This window comes from Tupaia chinensis, unplaced genomic scaffold (assembly GCF_000334495.1).
Source record: "Tupaia chinensis unplaced genomic scaffold, TupChi_1.0 Scaffold000673_1, whole genome shotgun sequence".
Lineage (NCBI taxonomy): Eukaryota > Metazoa > Chordata > Mammalia > Scandentia > Tupaiidae > Tupaia > Tupaia belangeri.
Genome location: NW_006160196.1, coordinates 1,107,975 through 1,126,137, shown reverse-complemented (window position 1 = coordinate 1,126,137; position 18,163 = coordinate 1,107,975). Strand labels below are relative to the sequence as shown.

The 18,163-nt window shown below is 58.0% G+C and overlaps 3 protein-coding genes across 4 annotated transcripts in view; 2 read left to right on the top strand and 1 right to left on the bottom strand.

The window, feature by feature from the left end:
• Positions 1–8,905, top strand: part of PPFIA3 (PPFI scaffold protein A3) — an 18,394-nt gene extending 9,489 nt beyond the window's left edge. The window contains exons 16-29 of one of the 2 annotated variants that reach the window (XM_006160167.3): positions 846–1,009; positions 1,138–1,265; positions 2,198–2,291; positions 2,929–3,010; positions 3,509–3,709; positions 4,845–4,907; positions 5,063–5,089; positions 6,098–6,273; positions 6,626–6,723; positions 6,939–7,114; positions 7,212–7,280; positions 7,442–7,613; positions 7,964–8,035; positions 8,120–8,905. In XM_006160167.3, the coding sequence (XP_006160229.1) occupies positions 846–1,009; positions 1,138–1,265; positions 2,198–2,291; positions 2,929–3,010; positions 3,509–3,709; positions 4,845–4,907; positions 5,063–5,089; positions 6,098–6,273; positions 6,626–6,723; positions 6,939–7,114; positions 7,212–7,280; positions 7,442–7,613; positions 7,964–8,022 (1,509 nt within the window). In that variant the 3' untranslated portion in view covers positions 8,023–8,035; positions 8,120–8,905. The remainder of the gene's footprint in view (positions 1–845; positions 1,010–1,137; positions 1,266–2,197; positions 2,292–2,928; positions 3,011–3,508; positions 3,710–4,844; positions 4,908–5,062; positions 5,090–6,097; positions 6,274–6,625; positions 6,724–6,938; positions 7,115–7,211; positions 7,281–7,441; positions 7,614–7,963; positions 8,036–8,119) is intronic. The other variant, XM_027776471.1, reaches the window with a different exon arrangement.
• A 213-nt stretch (positions 8,906–9,118) lies between these two features.
• Positions 9,119–13,020, bottom strand: HRC (histidine rich calcium binding protein). The gene is given in 7 exon segments (XM_006160166.2): positions 9,119–9,224; positions 9,697–9,733; positions 10,136–10,190; positions 10,374–10,442; positions 10,929–10,999; positions 11,073–12,393; positions 12,395–13,020. Coding segments are annotated over 7 exon segments (2,022 nt in total). The 5' UTR covers positions 12,827–13,020; the 3' UTR covers positions 9,119–9,187.
• Positions 13,021–14,600: 1,580 nt separating this feature from the next.
• TRPM4 (transient receptor potential cation channel subfamily M member 4) overlaps positions 14,601–18,163 on the top strand; it is a 59,856-nt gene continuing 56,293 nt past the window's right edge. Inside the window, 2 exon segments of the mRNA XM_027776470.1 lie at positions 14,601–14,728; positions 15,015–15,082. Coding sequence (XP_027632271.1) covers positions 14,705–14,728; positions 15,015–15,082 — 92 coding nt within the window. The 5' untranslated portion in view covers positions 14,601–14,704.

Below are 18,163 nucleotides of genomic sequence, written 5' to 3'. Positions count from 1 at the left end.
GGGGTGATTTCTCGCTTTCTGTCTCTATGTCTCTGTCTGTCTGGCGAGTGCACGCGCCCTACAGTGAAAATCTCTCCAAAAAAAAAAAAAAAGAGGGGAAGTGAGAAATCACCCCCTGGGGGGATGACTATGCTGCAATCCCTTCTCCTCCATTGTCCTGGGAGTTTGGGCACACACACATGTGCTCAATGTGAGTTTCAAGTCTCTAGACCCAGGACTTGAACTGTGGTCAGCCATGTGGGAATCCAGCACTTTAACCACTACACTGCCTGCTGGCCCCACACTCATGGTTTTCAAAAGAACCTTAGTTTTCTCTAAAAGGTTCCAACTTAGAAGATAAAGGGGGAAGCTGAGTCATTGGTTTCTGAACCCTAACTTTCACATTCGTCAAATCTAGTCTACTTTCACTCATTTTATGCAAGCTTCTGCATAGGATTTTTTTTTAAAAATTGTTTGCATAGCTAAACATACATTTGAGAACTAGAATTAGATCTTTAAAATTGATCTTTGAGGGAAACAAAGAGATATTAGCCCCATTCTATTGCCTTACATGATCTTTCCTGCTTTCAGAACCTGTAACTCATGTATTTTCTATGAAACTAAGTGTATCCCACTCCTGACACCAAGACTGAAAAACTAAAATATGAACTGTCGAGCTCCAGGAAACCTGCAATTATTGCCTTTACATTTCTGAAGCTCACCTCCACTTGATCTAGACTATTTCCATATATGGTGCTCCAAACCAGGGCCATTCCAGACACCCTTCAGTAGACATCCTAATTAATAAGGAGCCCCCAACATTCCTTCTTGAACTCAATCCAGCATCTGTGCCTTTCTGTCCCCAGAATCATGTCCCCAAGGAGGAAGCTGGGGCTCCACGAGGGGAAGGTCCAGCTATCCCAGGAGACACCCCGCCACCCACCCCCCGCTCTGCCCGTCTTGAGAGAATGACCCAGGCCTTGGCTTTGCAGGCAGGGTCCCTGGAAGATGGGGGGCCTTCACGAGGAAGGTCAGCAGGCATAAGGGGGTGGGGACATGGAGGGCTTGCTTGGGAAGATGGGATGGGAGTGGACAAGACTTGTGAGGAGAAAGGGCATCCCAGGAGGGGTCTGCCCTCACTCCTTTCTTCTTATCCAGTGAAGGCACTCCAGATTCCCTGCACAAAGCCCCAAAGAAGAAGAGCATCAAGTCATCAATAGGCCGTCTCTTTGGCAAGAAAGAGAAAGGACGAATGGGACCCCCAGGCCGGGACAGTTCTTCTTTAGGTGAGCACCCTAATTCTAAACCTTTCTTTCTTCCTCTCTCCTTCCTTTTCTTCCTTCTTCTTTCCACATTTGTTTGATACTCATTCATGTGGTAATTAATTCAGAATGAGGGAGAGACAGGACTTGGCAGAGCTAGATGGAAGGGGGAAGAAAAAGAAAGGGTCCTCTGGAGCCCGCCGTGTGGCTGGGTGCGTAAATGAATTTGTTATTCCATTCATTTATTTATTTTTTAGAGAGATATTTTCTGCAGGGCATGTGCACTCCCCGAAGAGACAGAGAGGCAGAAAGCAAGAAATCACCCCCCGGGGAGCTGGCCATGCCACTGTCCACTCTCCTCCGTTCTCCTCTCAGAATTTTGGACACGTATGCTCATGATCTGGTGTGAGACTTGGACTATGATCGACTACATGGGAGTCCAGTGACATAACCATTACACCATCTTCTGGTCCCTCATTTATTTATTTTTTAAATGAAAACGATGAGGTACTTTCTAAAATCAGAGTACCTTCTAGAGGTGTGTGGAGCCTAGTTTTCCTGGCTTGCAAAAACTGATTGTTACATTTTTGGGAATTTTGTGGCCCGTGTGACATTGCATTGATAGCTTAAAATTGGCCATGGTGGAATTGTTTACACCACGGAAATTGGCAAATGGTACTAATCGGGGAATTCCTTCCCAGGGAGACAGTTGTTAGGTGTATACTAGAACACCCTAGTTACTTTACCAAGGTCAACCCAGTGTATCCAGCCCCACTTTGGGGGTGTCTCCAATTCACTGCCAGAGAAGTGACATTGGTCCCTGTCTGGCTTTATCACTTTCTCATTAGCCTCACACACTATTCCCTCAAGACCTCTACTTCCTCACCACTCCCAGCAGGAAGGATTCTACCTTCCGCCTGCAGACTTTCTAAATTTTGATCTCTCCCTACCTCCAGCTGGAACACCTTCTGATGAGACACTGGCCACTGACCCTCTGGGCTTAGCCAAGCTGACAGGACCAGGAGACAAGGACCGAAGGAACAAGAGGAAGTGAGTGTGTGTGTGTGTGTGTGTGTGTGTGTGAGGGTCATGGTGTGAACATAACTGAGAAGATGTTGGGGTCAGGGATGTCTGTGATCCTAAACTTGCCTGTCTGGGGACCCTACAGTTTTTCATTATTTTTCCCTCTTTCTTGATGGGGGTGGTGAGAAGGGCAAAAGGATTTATGGAAGGATTCTACCTTCCGCCTGCAGACTTTCTAAATTTTGATCTCTCCCTACCTCCAGCTGGAACACCTTCTGATGAGACACTGGCCACTGACCCTCTGGGCTTAGCCAAGCTGACAGGACCAGGAGACAAGGACCGAAGGAACAAGAGGAAGTGAGTGTGTGTGTGTGTGTGTGTGTGTGTGAGGGTCATGGTGTGAACATAACTGAGAAGATGTTGGGGTCAGGGATGTCTGTGATCCTAAACTTGCCTGTCTGGGGACCCTATAGTTTTTCATTATTTTTCCCTCTTTCTTGATGGGGGTGGTGAGAAGGGCAAAAGGATTTATGGAAATTCACATATTTTTTGACCTTCCACCATGTTTTCTGCATAAAAGTGCTTTTACAGGGGTGTGTGTGTGGTGAGGGGGGCTGTAAAAAGGGCTGCCCCTGACAGCTCCTGCCTGGTTTCTGCCTCCCAGGCACGAATTGCTGGAAGAGGCCTGCCGCCAGGGCCTGCCTTTTGCTGCCTGGGACGGGCCCACTGTGGTCTCCTGGCTGGAGGTACGGGGCCCAGAAATGCTCTGTTCATCCCCAGTCCCTCTGACAGCCCCACCCTTAGCGACTGGCAAGTCTATCTAGCACCACCCTGCTCCTAGCCTGGGGCAGCAGCGGTCTGGGGAGGTGAGCACAGGGGTCTGGCTTCCAGTTAATCTAAGCAGCATCTTTCTCCTCCTCCTCCCCTTGCCCCTCTGGCCACGCCCACCTGGGTCCTGGTCTCCCTTTCTCTCTGTCTCTGCATGTCTCTTTCTCTCTATGGGATTCGCTGTCTCCATTTTTCTACATTTCTCCCCATCTCTGGCTGTGCCTTCTGGTCTGTTTCCTATCTCTCCCCGTTCTGTCGCTGCCCCATCCCTCTCATTCCCCTTCCACCTTGGACCCTTCTCTCTCCCTGTCTTCCTGCAACCCCTGCCCTGTTTCTTCTCCCGCGTGCCTCGTGCGGCGCTGTTTGCCTGCCCCCCGTCTCTGCCTTCCTGTTCCCCGTCTCTCCCTCTGCTCCAGCTGTGGGTAGGCATGCCAGCATGGTACGTGGCCGCCTGCCGGGCCAATGTTAAGAGTGGTGCCATCATGGCCAACTTGTCGGACACGGAGATCCAGCGCGAGATCGGCATCAGCAACCCGCTACACCGGCTCAAGCTGCGCCTGGCCATCCAGGAGATGGTTTCCCTCACCTCCCCCTCGGCGCCCGCCTCCTCACGCACGGTGAGCGGCTAGCGGCCAATCCCAGTCCTCGCTGCCTCAAGGCCCCGCCTCCTTCCACAGGCTAGCCAATCCTGGGCCTGCTCACTCCAGCCTGTCCCATAGGCCCTTCTCCCATTGGTTTTCACATCGGCCTTCTCTCAGTCTGCCCCCCTCCCCGACCCTGTCCTGCAGGTCCTTCCCGAGGGGCGCTTGGACACCCTCCGTGCCCCACTCGTTCTTGACACTTACTGTTCCCTTGGTGGGGAACACCCCTCCCTGTTTTCCCCAAAGCGAGATCTTTCTCCCCCCTGTGGTCTCAGCTCGCATGTCACTGTCCCTGAGCGGCCTTCCCTAAGCCAACAGCTAGGAGTCACTCCACCCCAGCACCCCTAGCCCCCCACAGCATTAACTGCTCTCTAATTATTCTTTTGTCCCCACTCTCTATGAAGAGAAATTCCAAACACTGAGTGTGTCCGCACCATTACCTAATCTGGCAGCCGGTAGCCCTTTGCCACACTTGCTGCCGGTGCGTGTCTGTCTGAGCGGAAACTGAGGCCATCCTAACAGGCTGCCCCCAATTACGTCCGCGGCATTTCCCTCTCTTCTCGCACCACGCCCGTGTTGCACCCGACAGCACCGACGTTATCGTTCCTTTCATCTAGTCAGTCTATGTTCAGATTTCCCCAAGTATTTATAATATGTTGATTGTGTCTCCCCACCACGACCACGAAGGCCGTATTCCAGAACCTACCATGGTGCCTGACACTGGTCCGCAGCAACATCACTGTGAACCCATGCATGGAGTCAGACTCGAGGGGCTGTCAGAGCAGTAGCTCGTAGATGTGGAAGACCCTACCACCAGCACCAGACATTTGCCTATTGCAGTGCCCGCCGCCCTTATCTGGACCTCACTGTCCACTGGGTGAGGTCAGAGAGGTCCTGCCCAGGACCACGCAGCCACCCGGCCAGCAGGGCTCCGTTTCCAGTCTGAGGTTGCCCAATTCCAGAGCCCACGCTCTTCTGCCTGATACGTGTCAGGTGCCCAATAAAGGACCGTTCCTTTTCTGTCACTGTCTGGCCCTGAGCTAGAAAGCGGGATGCGCATAGCTGTATGAAGCCATCTCCCACCCTCCTTAACACCCCCCACATGCTTCAGTCCACAGGAAACGTGTGGATGACCCACGAGGAGATGGAGTCCCTTACGGCCACGACCAAGCCTGTGAGTGCCCCCTGCGGGCCGCCTGGGGGATGGCACTAACCCTCCCTGGGGGCGGGGGCAGGGCCAAGTCTGTGGCTGTCTTTTGGTCCCTTCAGTCCTCCTCTGCCTGCCCCTTAACCCACCCCTTCTCTCCCCTCTTCCCACTAACGGGTCAGGAGACCAAGGAGATCAGCTGGGAGCAGGTAGGGGGCGCGGGGCGGGGCGTGGGCGCATGAACAGGCTGTGCACGCTGCATGGACGCCCCTCCTTCTCTGAGCCCCGCCCCTCCCCTCTCCAGAACATTCCATCATCCCGCGGGGGGTGCTGCGCAGAGCTGGTGGACTCTGGACTGTTTCGTTGTGACTCGATGGGGAGTGACGCGGAAGCCCAGACTTTCTCGTGGTCAGCCTGGTGCACGGACCATCCCATTAGCACGGGTTGCGGGGGCTTTAGGGGCTGGTCCATTGCTATAACTAGAGAGCGCTGCTGAGCAGCCTGTTTTCCTTCAAGTTGGAGGGGTGGCTATGCTGGGCAAAGTGGGAACACTGAATGAAAAGTTGGGGAGGAGAAGCTACACTTTGTTAAGAGGAAGGCAAGAGCTCACCACTGGTGGAGCAGGAGTGTGGTCTTCCTTTGCAGCCAGGGCAGGTGTGCGTTGTCTCAGGCTAAAAGGAGTGAAGGACTTCTGATACTGTCCTGGGCCAGATGTGGCGCTTTAGAGTAGCATTGGCAAGACCTTTCAAGAGTGATGGTCTTTTGTTGGGGAGAGCGCTACTTTGGATGAATCCGCCATCCTGACCTCGGGGAGTAGAGCTGTCAGGCTGGGTTGGGACCGTGTTGGGTCAGTGCTTTTCCACACGTAGTGTGTAGTTCACATCACCTGGGGGTCTTGTGGGAGTCCAGGAGCCCATTTCAGTAGGCCCGGAGTGTGGGTTGAGAATCTGCAGTTGCAGCAAGTCCACAGGTGATGGAGACACTGCAGGTCCAAGGACCAGGCCTTCAAGTAGCCAAGAGTCTGTTCTGTCATTAGGAAGGGGTGGGACACAACTTTGGATTGGTCCATTGTCCAGAGCAGAGATTGGTCACTATCCTGCCATGGGATGGGGAAAAAAACTCACTTGGATTGGGGGGGGCTGGACTGTACCCCTTTCCTACACACATGGGAAGGGGCCAGAGGGCCTGACCCCTCCCTCACCTGCCCATGGCCCCAGATCCTGGCATATGGCGACATGAACCACGAGTGGGTGGGGAACGACTGGCTAACCAGCCTGGGGCTGCCCCAATACCGCAGCTACTTCATGGAGTCGCTGGTGGATGCTCGAATGTTAGATCACCTTAACAAGAAGGAGCTCCGGGGCCAACTCAAGATGGTGGACAGCTTCCACAGGTGGGGGCTGCCTGGCCAGTGGGGACAGTCCAAGGGGAAGCCCCACCCCTAGAGGGGCTTTGGCCAATGGGACTGGTGATGGGATAGTTTTAGGATTATCTTTGGCCCTTTAGCCTGGGTTGTCAGGAATCCCTGACTCTGTGCCCCTTCCACCACTGGTAAGATAGCCCCTAGGAAAAGCTCAGAGCCTGAGAGACCTTGGCAAGTTCACCCCACGCCCTTCTGAGTTAGCCAATAAGAACTGCCGATGCCCCTCTCCCAGAAGTAGACAGCCAATGGGGAGGGCAAACAGGAATGGCAGCCAGTGGGGCTGTGAATGCGCTTCCGTGACTCCACTTGTGCTGCTGCTCAGGGTGAGTCTGCATTATGGGATCATGTGCCTGAAACGGCTCAACTATGACCGGAAGGACTTGGAACGGAGGAGGGAAGAGAGTCAGACCCAGATCCGAGGTGCGTGCGTAGAGGCCTCTGAGTCCTTTGGGGAAGGGGAGTGGCCGGAGGAGTAGGAGGAGCAATGGGGGCGGGCGCCAAAGAAGAGCACCACCCTCGAGACTGAGTCAATACGGGGTGCGGTCAGGAGAGAAAATGGGGATGGAGGTATGGGCTAAAACTGGACGGGCATGGCCGCGGGAAGGGCCCCGTCTAAAGGTTCCTTCTGTCCCCAGACGTGATGGTGTGGTCCAATGAGCGGGTCATGGGTTGGGTATCCGGGCTGGGCCTAAAGGAATTCGCCACGAACCTCACGGAAAGCGGGGTGCACGGGGCGCTGCTGGCCCTGGATGAGACCTTCGACTACTCCGACTTAGCCTTGCTTCTGCAGATCCCCACACAGAACGCGCAGGTGAGCTGCCACTCGGCCCCCCACCTTCCGCTGCAGCGTGCGCGGCATTTCACAGACTGCACGCTCCAACCCCTCGCCACCCACCTCCCCTCTTCAGGCCCGGCAGCTCCTGGAGAAAGAATTCAGCAACCTCATCTCCTTAGGCACAGACAGACGGCTGGACGAGGTGGGCGCGGCATCAGGTCTGGAGACCCCGCCCCTGGCGGAATCCCGCGAGGAGGAGCTATGGGGGCGGGGCCAAGGGAGAGACGCGAGGGGTGGAGTCAAGGGCGGGGAGGGGTCAGAAGGGGACCCAACTCTCATCGGCTGCCGGGTTTCTATACCTAGGACAGCGCCAAGTCGTTCAGCCGCTCCCCATCCTGGCGGAAGATGTTCCGAGAGAAGGACCTCCGAGGCGTAACCCCCGACTCAGCCGAGATGTTGCCCCCTAATTTCCGTTCGGCTGCAGCAGGAGCCTTGGGCTCGCCGGGGCTCCCTCTCCGCAAGTTGCAGTCGGAAGGTGGGGGGCTCACAAACGCGACAGCTCCTCCTCCCTCTTCCCCAGGGTGGGAAAGGGACCAGCTCGACCGTCCAGATTCTGAAATGGCCTCATTCTTTCTCCCCTACCCCTGACAAATGGACCTCTCCAGTATTCCAGACTCCTTCCTCTGGGTGGCAGATGAGCTCGCCTAGTGCCATGTTTGAGTCCCCGGCTGCGGGGAAGGGAGGGAAACCGACGTGGAGCCTGGCGGGTGCGCGGGAATGGAAATTCAAGGTTCCTGGGGTCGAGGCTAGAGCTCAGAGAAACCCTTAAGGAGAAAGGTGGGCTGCGGGTGCTCCAGGCTGAGCGGCTGCTCGCTTTTCCTCCAGGCCAGACTTCTGGAAGTTCCCGGGCAGACGGCGTTTCAGTCCGGACCTACTCCTGCTAGTGTCGGCCTGCAGGTGAGGACTGTGCGGGGCGGCCGTGGGGGTGCGGGGCGGCACCGTGGATCTTCACTGCTCCACGCGCTGCCCCGCGTCATGCAGGTGACCTCTCTCAGATGGAAGACTCCTCCAGAGGTTGGGCTGTTCCCCCTCGTGCCCAGAGTCTGGTCTCGCCGGGGAGAGCGGGCGGGGGAGCTCGCCGCGGACTGGACCAACTGTACAGACGAGCGGGGAGTGCGTGTCCCCGCCTCACAAATGGACTGGGCCTGGACCAAACCACATGAACTGGACTGAGAGGGGGAAAGAAGAGGGCCGGAAGAAATCCCGCCCCAAACTTCCGCCTCCCTTTTTCTCTACTTTGTAATTTATTGATCAGTTTCCAACAGGAGACGGGTGCCCTTTACCCGCGGGAAGGGGGCGGGGCTTCCCTCCCGGGCCGCATGCGGGGGGAGGCTGCCCCCTCCCCCGTTTCCTGCCCAGTCGCGGGGCCCAAGTCTTCCTTCTTCGTCCGACCGGAGGGGAGGGGGACTCGCTGCTACAAGCCTCGCCCCCTGTGCCCCTCAGCCCCGCCCCGCCGCTTCTGGTCGCCGGTCCCCGGGGTCATCTGCGGGCGGGGTCCCCTCCCCTTCCTCCGTGTCTCGTGTCCCCGGGGCCTCCCCGCCCCCGTGCTGTGGCCGTGTCCGTGCCCCAGGGGCGGGGGGCGCGGAATTGCGCTCCCCGTTACCCTCCGGCTCCGGGGTTTGCATGGGAGAATCCTCTTTCCACGATGCCACTGGACGACGTGGCGTGGGGGGACAGGGGACGGTGGGGGAGTCCTCGCCTCTGACTCCCGGTCGGTCACCCCGCTGCAGGCGTCACTCAGTGATCACGGGTAAAGAGAACTGTTTCAAAAAACTCCCGGGTTGACTGTTTTTTTTGGTCAGGACGTTAAGCAAAACCAACCACCTCGCGGACTCAGGAGTCCAGCCCCCAACTCCCGCGCCATTTATTCCCCAGGCCCGAGTCTAGGACCCCCTCTCCTGGCGCCCTGAGAATCCAGATCCCACGCTTGACTCTGACATTTCGGGGAGCACGTTTATTCAGAGAAATAAATATGGCTCGTGGAAAGGGGTTGGCGGGCGAGGGGAGGTATATCTACGTGGCAGCCGCAGCCGCAGCAGCGCGGCCAGGTCAGGGTTCCGGCGTTTCCAGCATGTCCGCCAGGGCTCTGGAGGGGACGAGGCTGAGGTGAAATAGCCGAAGTGTCCAAAGCTCGCCCCAGGACCCTTAGAGAGCATCACCCTGCCAACTTCACGGATGGGGAAGATAATTTGAAGCAGGGCAGCATTTCTCAAAACAGGGTGCTCAGGGATCAGCTGTTAGCATAATAGCTATGTCGCTAGACTCCCATGTATGTCGCTGGACTCCCACGTAGTCGACCGCGGTTCGCGTCCCGGACCCGGTGACTTAAACTCACGCCAGGCGCGTGTGTGTGCGTGCCCAAGATCCCGAGAGGAGAATTGGAGGAGAAGGGATTGCGGCGCGGCCATCCCCCCCTGGGGGGTGATTTCTCGCTTTCTGTCTCTCTGTCTCTCTGTCTGGCGAGTGCAGGCGACATGTTGCAAAAACCTCTCCAAAAAACAAAAACAACAACAAAAATACAGGGTCCCTAAACTCACCCTCCTCCCCTTTACACTTACTGGTATAAGGACGAAGAGAAATAGTCGACGTAGCTTCCTGTGGGAGATCAGAGAGAAGAGGCTTGAGGGGTACTCCACGAGCGAAACCAGGGGGCTAATCAGTGTGGACTGCGAGATTAGGGCTAGCCCCGCCTCATTTTCCTAACTCATTCTCAGAGTGCGTTTCTCCTCCTGGGACTCCTTCCACGGCCCCGCCCCTTCTGGTTCTGGGTGTTTCTGCCCTTCACCAGCCCCGCCTCCTCGCTGTCCACTGGCATCGGGCCCGCCCACTCGGCTTTAGGCCCGCCCCTCGCCCCTCCAGGCTTTCTAACCTCTTGGCCTCAGTAACCCCAGTTCCTGCAGAACAGACCCCGCTACTGCCACCGGCTCACAGCCTTGGCCACGCCTGCCTGCATGGGTGCGCCCCACCGCCTTCCAGGCCGGCCCCGCCCGTGCTCACCAGGAGTGCAGACAGTTTCGCAGACCAGCGGGCAGAGGTAGCAGAACTGACAGTGCTGGGGACGGAGAGGGGAGGTAGGCGTGGTCAGGGGCGGAGTCCGGCTGGAGGCGGGGTTATGGTGGGCTCAAGGTTACATTATTGCTAAGGGTCAGTTTGGGATCAGAGGCCAGGATTTAGGGCTGGGGTGCTCAGATGGCCCAGGGACCTGGTGGCACCTCCAGACCCAGGGAAGTCTCACCTGACACTGGTCGCAGTGCTCGCCCATGTTCTCCTCGTCACAATGGCAGCTCTCACATTCGGTGCATCTCTGGGGACCGGCAGAGCCTGCTTAGCCGGAAACCCTAACCCCTCGTGGTCATCCACTCCTGACCCCTGGACACCTCTCCAGACTCCTCACCCTCTTGGCCTCCACCACCGACCTCAGCATCTTCCCCTCACACCCGCTTTTCTCCTCTCCCCTGGCCCTGGTTCTTACTTCGAAGAACACATGTCTTCCAGCTGGTGTCCCCCTCCCTATTCTCGCCATATCCTGTCAATCCTCCTGTCCCCTCCTTGCCACCGCGCCTGTCCATGTCCCCACCTCCCTGGTGCAGCTCAAATCTAGTCCTCTCCCTTCCCGCACCATCGCCTCAGCCTCCTCCCAGCCTCCTGTTTGTCCCTCACATGGCCCCAGAAATCTCTCCTCACTAGGAACTGTTCCTGTCCTGCCTGTGCTCAGAGCCCTCTCATGGCACCCCAGGGCCCCCGGGATAAACGCTAGGGACAGATTGCATGTGCATCTGTGGGGACATACGTTGCAGAAGGAGCAGTAACCACACAGGGACCCTGGCTGGTAGTTCCCATACACTGGGGCGTCCTGCAGACCTGTGGGGACAGGAGGATAGCAGTGACACAGGCTGACTCCCTTCCTCCCTGCCCCACCCGGCCGGCCACTCACCTGTGTCCTCGCCACTCTCCTCCTCACTGGAAGCCTCTGCTGCCACCTCCCTCCTGGCCAGGGGATCGGGGATGATCGTGAATGGCAGTTCTCCTTCCTCCAGCTCCTCCTCTTCCCTGTGGTCTTGGCTCAGTGGGACCTGAACCGAAGCCCTCTCTTCCTCCCTCCTCTCCTCTTCCTCCTCCTCCTCCTCATCTTCCTCCTCCTGGCTCAGGCTGAGGCCATGACCCTCCTCCTCATCCTCCTCTTCTTCCTCGTCCAGACTGCTATGGTGGGCACCTTCCTCTCCCTGGTCTGAACCTTCATCTTCCTCATGGGTGCTGTGGTCTTCCTCCTCTTCCTCTTCAGAGTCATCCTCCCTCAAGCGGCTTCTATCCACGACCCCCACGTGTTCGGGAGGCTGGTGGCTAATCTCCTCTTCGATGGACCCTCTGTGACCATGACCACTCTCTTCATCTTGGTGGCTTTGTTGTCTATGGCTGGGGACCTGGTGGCCAAATTCAGCAGACATGTCTTCTTCTTCCCTGGGGACCCCGTGCTGGTGATGGCCAAGGTCTTCTGCTTTAGAATCACCTTGGAAGTCCTCCTCCTCCTCCCTCTTGTGGCGTTGGGGTTGGTGGCTTGCAGCATGGTGGCCGAACTTGACTGTGACTTCTTCTTCTTTCTCATCTCCAAGGCCGTGATGGGAGTGTCTGGGAACTTGGTGCCAGTGTTCGGTGGACACATCGTCATCTTCATTGTCCTTGTCTCTGTGGCCTAGGTGCCTGTGGTCAGGGACATGATGGTGGTGCTCCTCTAAGGCGTCCTCTTCGTCTTCCTTCCCATGGCCTCGGTGCAGGTGGACCTGGTGTCCATACTCATCGGAGACATCATCTTCTTCTTCTCTGTGGCTTCCGTGCCTGAGGACATGATGGTGGTGTTCCTCTGAGACGTCCTCATCCTCCTCCTTCTTGTGGCCTCGGTGCAAGTGGACGTGGTGTCCATATTCTGAGGAGACTGCATCATCTTCCTCCTCCTCCTCTTCTTCATGGCCGTGGTGCTTGTGGCTAGGAACGTGGTGGTGTTCTTCAGAGGGATCCTCATCCTCTTCCTCTTCCTCCCCGTGGCCTCCATGCCTGTGGGCCTGGTGTCCATACTCAACAGAGACGTCTTCCTCCTCCCGCTCCTCCTCCACCTCCTCTTCCTCACCGTCGTCCCCTCTGTGGCCTCGGCGGGCATGCCTGAGGCTGCGGTGGCGGTGCTCGCTGGACACGATTTCGTCCTCATCCTCGTCTAGATGGCCCTGGCTCCCGTGGCGGGGGGGGGGGGGGCCCGTGGCGGGGGATGTGGTGCCCATGCTCAGCTGAGCCTCCCACCTCCTCATTCCCCTGGCCTCGGTGCCCAGGGGCTGGCCGAGCATGCTCTGTGAAGACCTCCTCCTCAGAGCCATCCTCGTCTCCCACCGGGCGGCCTGGGTACCTGTGGCCATACTCCCCAGAGATAGCCTCGTCCTTCTCCCCAGGGTCTCTGTGGCTGCGGAGACGATGCCCGTTCTCTGTGGAGACATCCTCATCTTGACGGTCTCCGTGACTGCGGATATGGTGACCAAACTCGGCCGCGTCCCCTGCGAGCCCGGCGACTCCCGCATTGTTGTTCCAGTTGCTGAGGCCTGGCCCAGCCCCTCTCAGCTGCTGGGTCATGGCCGGGGGGAGGAGCAGGCTGGCCACGGCAGCCCAGAGGACAGAAGTGTGCAGCCATGGCCCACAGTGGCCCATGGGGACAGACAAGCAGCAGAGCTTCTCCCAGGGCTGGCTGCAGCTGCGTCTGTGGCTATGGGGGCAAATATGGGGTCTGTCCCCTGTTGGGCCTGGCTCTCTGCGTCTCTCCTTCACTATGTCTCCCTCGGTCTCTGCTGTCTGTCTTCCTCTCCCCTAAGCTGCTCTGGACGCCCCCCTGAGGCTGACTGGAGAGCCCCCTAACCCCTGTCCTGGGCCCTCCCTCCCCACTCCCTAGCCAATAGGGTCTTCCCCCTCCCCTCTCTATGGCTAAATTTACTCTGGACATGAGTTATTCTGGGTCAGAGCCGCCTGCCCCTCCCCTGCTGGCCTCCTCCTGGCTGCTGGGGAGGGTTTGGGCAGAGGGGTCTCCCCTGGCCGGGAGAGAGGGCGAGGAGGAACTGGACGCTCCACTGCTTACAAGTATTTGGCAGCTGTAAAGACAAAAGCCCCCATTTTTAGCGGATCAGGTTGGGGGACCCAGAACACCTCTGGGCAGAGGGATGGGATAGAGGGGTCATACCCCTGCAGTGGGAGGATTGGTTAGACTCGGGTGTGTTTCCAGCCAGAGTGGATGCCAATATGGGGGCTGAGGGGCGGGGAGAAAGAGACCCTGCCCCCCATGCCCGTGACCTCCTGTCCCTGGCACTCAGATGTGGGAGCAGGAGACCTGTCCAGGCCAGGGCTATAAATACAGCTAGGGGAGGGGACGAGGGCTCAGGTTACGCAGGCCCCAGCTGTCCTCAACAGAGAGCTGGCAGGGACAGCGGCCGGCCTGCCTGCCTGCCGGTCTCCCACTCACCTGCCTTCACTGGGCTTTGGGGCTCCACCGGTCTTTTTTTTTTTTTCTATAAATAATTTTAAAAAATAATTATTGTATTTAACCTTATTTAAATTTGACTAAAGAGGGACAGAAAGAGAGAAAGAGAAAGTGAGAAAGCAAGTCGCCAGGTCCGGGACTCCAACCAGGGTTGGCCGCGTGGGTGGGAGTCCAGCGACCCTAACCACCACGCCACCTGCCGGCTCCTCCGTCTTCTTTATGGGCCCCTTCATTTCTGTCTCCCACTCTCTCAGGGCCCCACCCCCAGCAGGACTCTGTCCCCCTCACTCTGAGCTGTCCCCCTCTCTCTGGGCCCATGTACCCCTCCACCAAAACTCCGCCCCTGTGTTTTAATTGCCAGGATGCGAGTGAGAAAGAGGGGAGAAAGCGCCCCCGTGTGGTCGTGCCGCAAACCCTCTCCATCTGTCCGTCCTGCTGGAACTTGGGGCACGGTGTTCAAGTCCGCGGTGGGCTCTGTGGGATCCAACTAGCTGCCGTAACCACCACCAGGGGCTGTCCCTGCCCCCGGCTAAGTGTCTGTCGCCCCTCAGTCACCGTGTCCCGTCCACCTGGCATCCACTTCTGTGAGCCTCGCCCCGCAGGGCTCCCTTTCACTCTGAGTCTCTGCACCCCACGAAGCCTCTGCGCTCTCTCTGGGTCAATGGGCCCCTCCTCTCTGCAGCCCACACCTCTGCTTCTCTGGCTCCTCCTAAATCTCTGTCTCCCGCTGTCTCTGGGTCAGTGTACCCCCTCTCCCCAAATCTCTGCCTCCTCCTGTCTGAGTCTCTGCTCCACACCCAAGTCTTTGTGTCTCTCCCCATCACCGTGTCCCTCCCCTCATCTCTGACACCCCTTTCTGGGTCTGTGCCCCCCCTCCCGCGCTCCCTCCGCCGCCCTCGGGCTGCCCCAGCCTCCGGGACTCCCCGCCTCCCAGGCCTGGCCCCGCCCCGGGCTGGGCCGCGAACTGACGGATCCGGTTTGTCCTGGGCGGGTCTGAAAGTAGGGGAGGTTGGTGGAGGGAATGTGGGGCGCCCGCTGGGCTGCAGGGCTGCGGCAGCATGGTGGGCCCCGAGAAGGAGCAGGTACGACGCGGGCCCCGGTTCCGAGGGCCTGGGCTCCTAGTTCCCGGGGAGGTGGGGGAGCCGGAGACCCACATTCTTGGGCAGAGGGAGGAGGTGGAGGGGCGCAGATTGTGGGGTTCCTGGGGACGGGTAGGAGGGCGGCTGCGGTAGAGATTCCTGAACCTGGGGGAGGAGGGCGCTGGGTCTCGAGCATCCGGGTCTGGGACTAGGGCACCGGGCGGGTGACAGCGGGGCCCATGGACTGAACCGACCCCCCCGGCCCCCCGCCTCTCGTTCCTGTTCCCAGAGCTGGATCCCCAGGATCTTCAGGAAGAAGACCTGCACGACGTTCATAGTTGACCCCACAGACCCAGGGTGAGGCGTTCGGTCCCAGTCCGGGGCGTCCCCAGCCCCACCCCCCCAGACGCCGTCCCTCGGCCCGCCCCTTCCCCGGTTCCTGGCACTGAGGACCCTCCCAAGGACGTTCCCTGCGAGCGTCCTTTCCTGGGGAGGCCCTGGGTCTGTGCCCCTCTTGGTCGGCGATGAACTCCTGGGCTCCGTCCTGCTTCTCCTCGTGTCTCTGTCTCGTTGCCTCGCTTTTTCTCTCTTTTGGCTGCCTTCATTCATGTGTTCACTCGTTCATCCGTGCATCTGTCCACCCGTCCATCCGCGCATCTGCCCATCCGTCTGTCCATCACACAGAGCTCCCAAGCCGGGAGGCTCGGACTGCGTACTTAGCGGCCCTTGCCTGGGGTCAGCGAATTCTCCTGAGCCATGTGCTGTGTGGCTTTGGGCAAACCACCACCCCTCTCTGGGCCTCTTTTCTCGACTGTGCGGTAAAACAGAGCCTCCCCCGCGGGGTTACAGTGAGAGTGGAACAGGTTAATTCCTGTGATAGCCCCCGACAGCGTCCAGCACTGGAAACCGGGGCGACATCTGGGCGTGCCACTGGAAGGACTCAGGCTGGGTGCCCGGGGCACTGCTGGCACTAGACAGGGTGTGGGCAGCCCGCGGGGTGCGCCTGGCCCGCAGCGGCAGTCTTCGCAGTGGGTTGGGGCGTCCTGCTCTCAGGCTACCCTGCGGGGTGTGGGGACTGCTCTGGTTCCCGCGTTAGTGCGCCGTCAGGCGTGTTGTGTGGGGCCGTGGCCTTGCAGGGGGTGTGGACGTGAACCACGCACGTCGTGGCTCCAGTGCTCAGAGGCATCTTACCGGCAGGGCAGGGGGGTGGTGTCAGAAACTTGCACAGCCGCTGGTCTGGCTGGTGAGGAAGACACCCCAGGGGCGGTCGGTGGACTGCCAGGGGGGGGGCCTGGGCAAACCTGGCTAAGACTGGGGACGGGCCACAGGGTGTCGCCAGTGGTTTCTGGTGGAGGAGCGCCCGTGAGGCCACATCTGATGGCCAAGTTGGAGTTGGACTGTGGGAGGCGGGCTGGAGAGGGCATGGAAGTGATCCAGACGGGAGCAGCTCCTGCAGAAAGCCCCAGTGACCAGGGGGCTTGGTTTGAAAATGGGGCAAAGTTCAGAGTGCGAGGCCCAGGCCGTTGTCATGAGAAAGGCAGCTGAGGAGGCCGAAGGCGGGGACCAAGGGGGCCTGGAGGACACCCGGGGGGCTGGACCTGTGTCCTGGGGTGCTGGGGAGCCACGGAAGGGGTGGAGTCGCCTCTGGGTGTGGGAAGGATGAACGGGAGTTTGGGAAGGCAGGGAAGAGGCTGGGTTGAGGGTCCAGGTGGGAGCAGAAAAGTTCTGAGCTGGTCAGAGGGGGCTACAGGACAGATCGGGGACCAAGGGGGCCTGGAGGACACCCGGGGGGCTGGACCTGTGTCCTGGGGTGCTGGGGAGCCACGGAAGGGGTGGAGTCGCCTCTGGGTGTGGGAAGGATGAACGGGAGTTTGGGAAGGCAGGGAAGAGGCTGGGTTGAGGGTCCAGGTGGGAGCAGAAAAGTTCTGAGCTGGTCAGAGGGGGCTACAGGACAGATTAAGGGGGCAGGAGGGTGGAGCTTGGGTACCGGGTACTGGGACTGAGAGGGGGTGGGGAGCATGGCGCTCAGACACGTGGTCTGGTGACAGGGACAGAGTGGGGTCTTGCCGGCAATGGGGAACCCAGGGGAGTGGGCAGGTTTGGGGAATGGCACTGGGCTCAGCGGGGGCTCAGCCTATGAGGAGCCCAGGGGCCTGTGTGAGCCCGGCTCTGAGAGGTCCTAGCTGTAGGAGGTCATCGAACCTGTGTCAGGAGGTGAGATGTCACAGGGAAAAGGCAGGTTCAGTGGGGGTGGGAGGGGGGAAGGCGCAAACTGGCAATTTTGTGTTTTTTTTAAGGTTTTTGCCATAGGGTGCACGCTGGTCAGAGGGAAAGCGAGAGAAAAATCACCTCCCCCCAGGGGACATGGCCGCGCCACAATCCCTTCTCCAGTCTTGGGATTTGGGGCTCTCATGCACGGGTGCTGGCATGACTTTTCAAGTCACCGGGTCTGGGACTTGAAGTGCAGTTGACCAAGACCATGTGGAAGTCCAGAGCCTTAACCACTACACCACTTGCTGGCCCCGGCAATTCTTTTTGAGTTTATTATTATTATTATTATTATTATTTCAGTGGTGAGAGCGAGAGCACGCTCCTCCCCCCCCAGCTGGGTCTTGATGCCGTGATCCACCGCAGCCTCATCTGGCTGGGGTCGTGGGCACACACATGTCCCTGCACTCAGGGAGGTCTGGACTTGAGCCGGGAGCCTTCCCATGTGGGATGGCCTTGCAGAGTACCCTGTTTTACCCCCGTGCTGCTGTCCAGCCTGCTGCAAACTGGCACTTCTACGGCCAGTGCGTGCGCGCGCGTGTGTGTGTGTGGACAAATTTCGATTTTCTGGTTTTTTTTTAAAGAGGTTTTATTTTTTTGCTATAGGGCACGTGTATTTGCCAGAAAGACAGAGAGAGACAGAAAGCGAGAAATCACCCCCCCGGGGGGATGGCCACATCGCAATCCCTTCTCCTCCATTCTCCTCTTGGGATCTTGGGGCACATATGCACACACGCCCAGCGTGAGTTTAAGCCACCGGGTCCGGGACTCGAACCACGGTTAACTACATGGAGTCCAGCGACATAGCCATTATGCCAACAGCTGGTCCTCAGTATTTTTTAAACAAAATTATTTTATTTATCCATTTATTTATTTTAATTTGACCACAGAGTGATAAAAGAGAAAGTGAGAAAGCAAGCTGCCAGGTCTGGAACTTGAACCATTCAGTCAGCCACGTGGAATTCAGCCGCCTTCACCATCTTGCCACCAACTAGCCCTGGAAGAGTATTATTTTTTAAATTTATTTATTCATTCATTTATTTTATTTATTTATTTTTAAACAAGTGAAAGTTTTTGTAATTATTTATTTAATTTTATTTATTAATTCATTTATTTTTATTTGTCCAGAGAGAGAGAGAGAGAGAGGGCAAAAGTGAGAAAGCAAGCTAC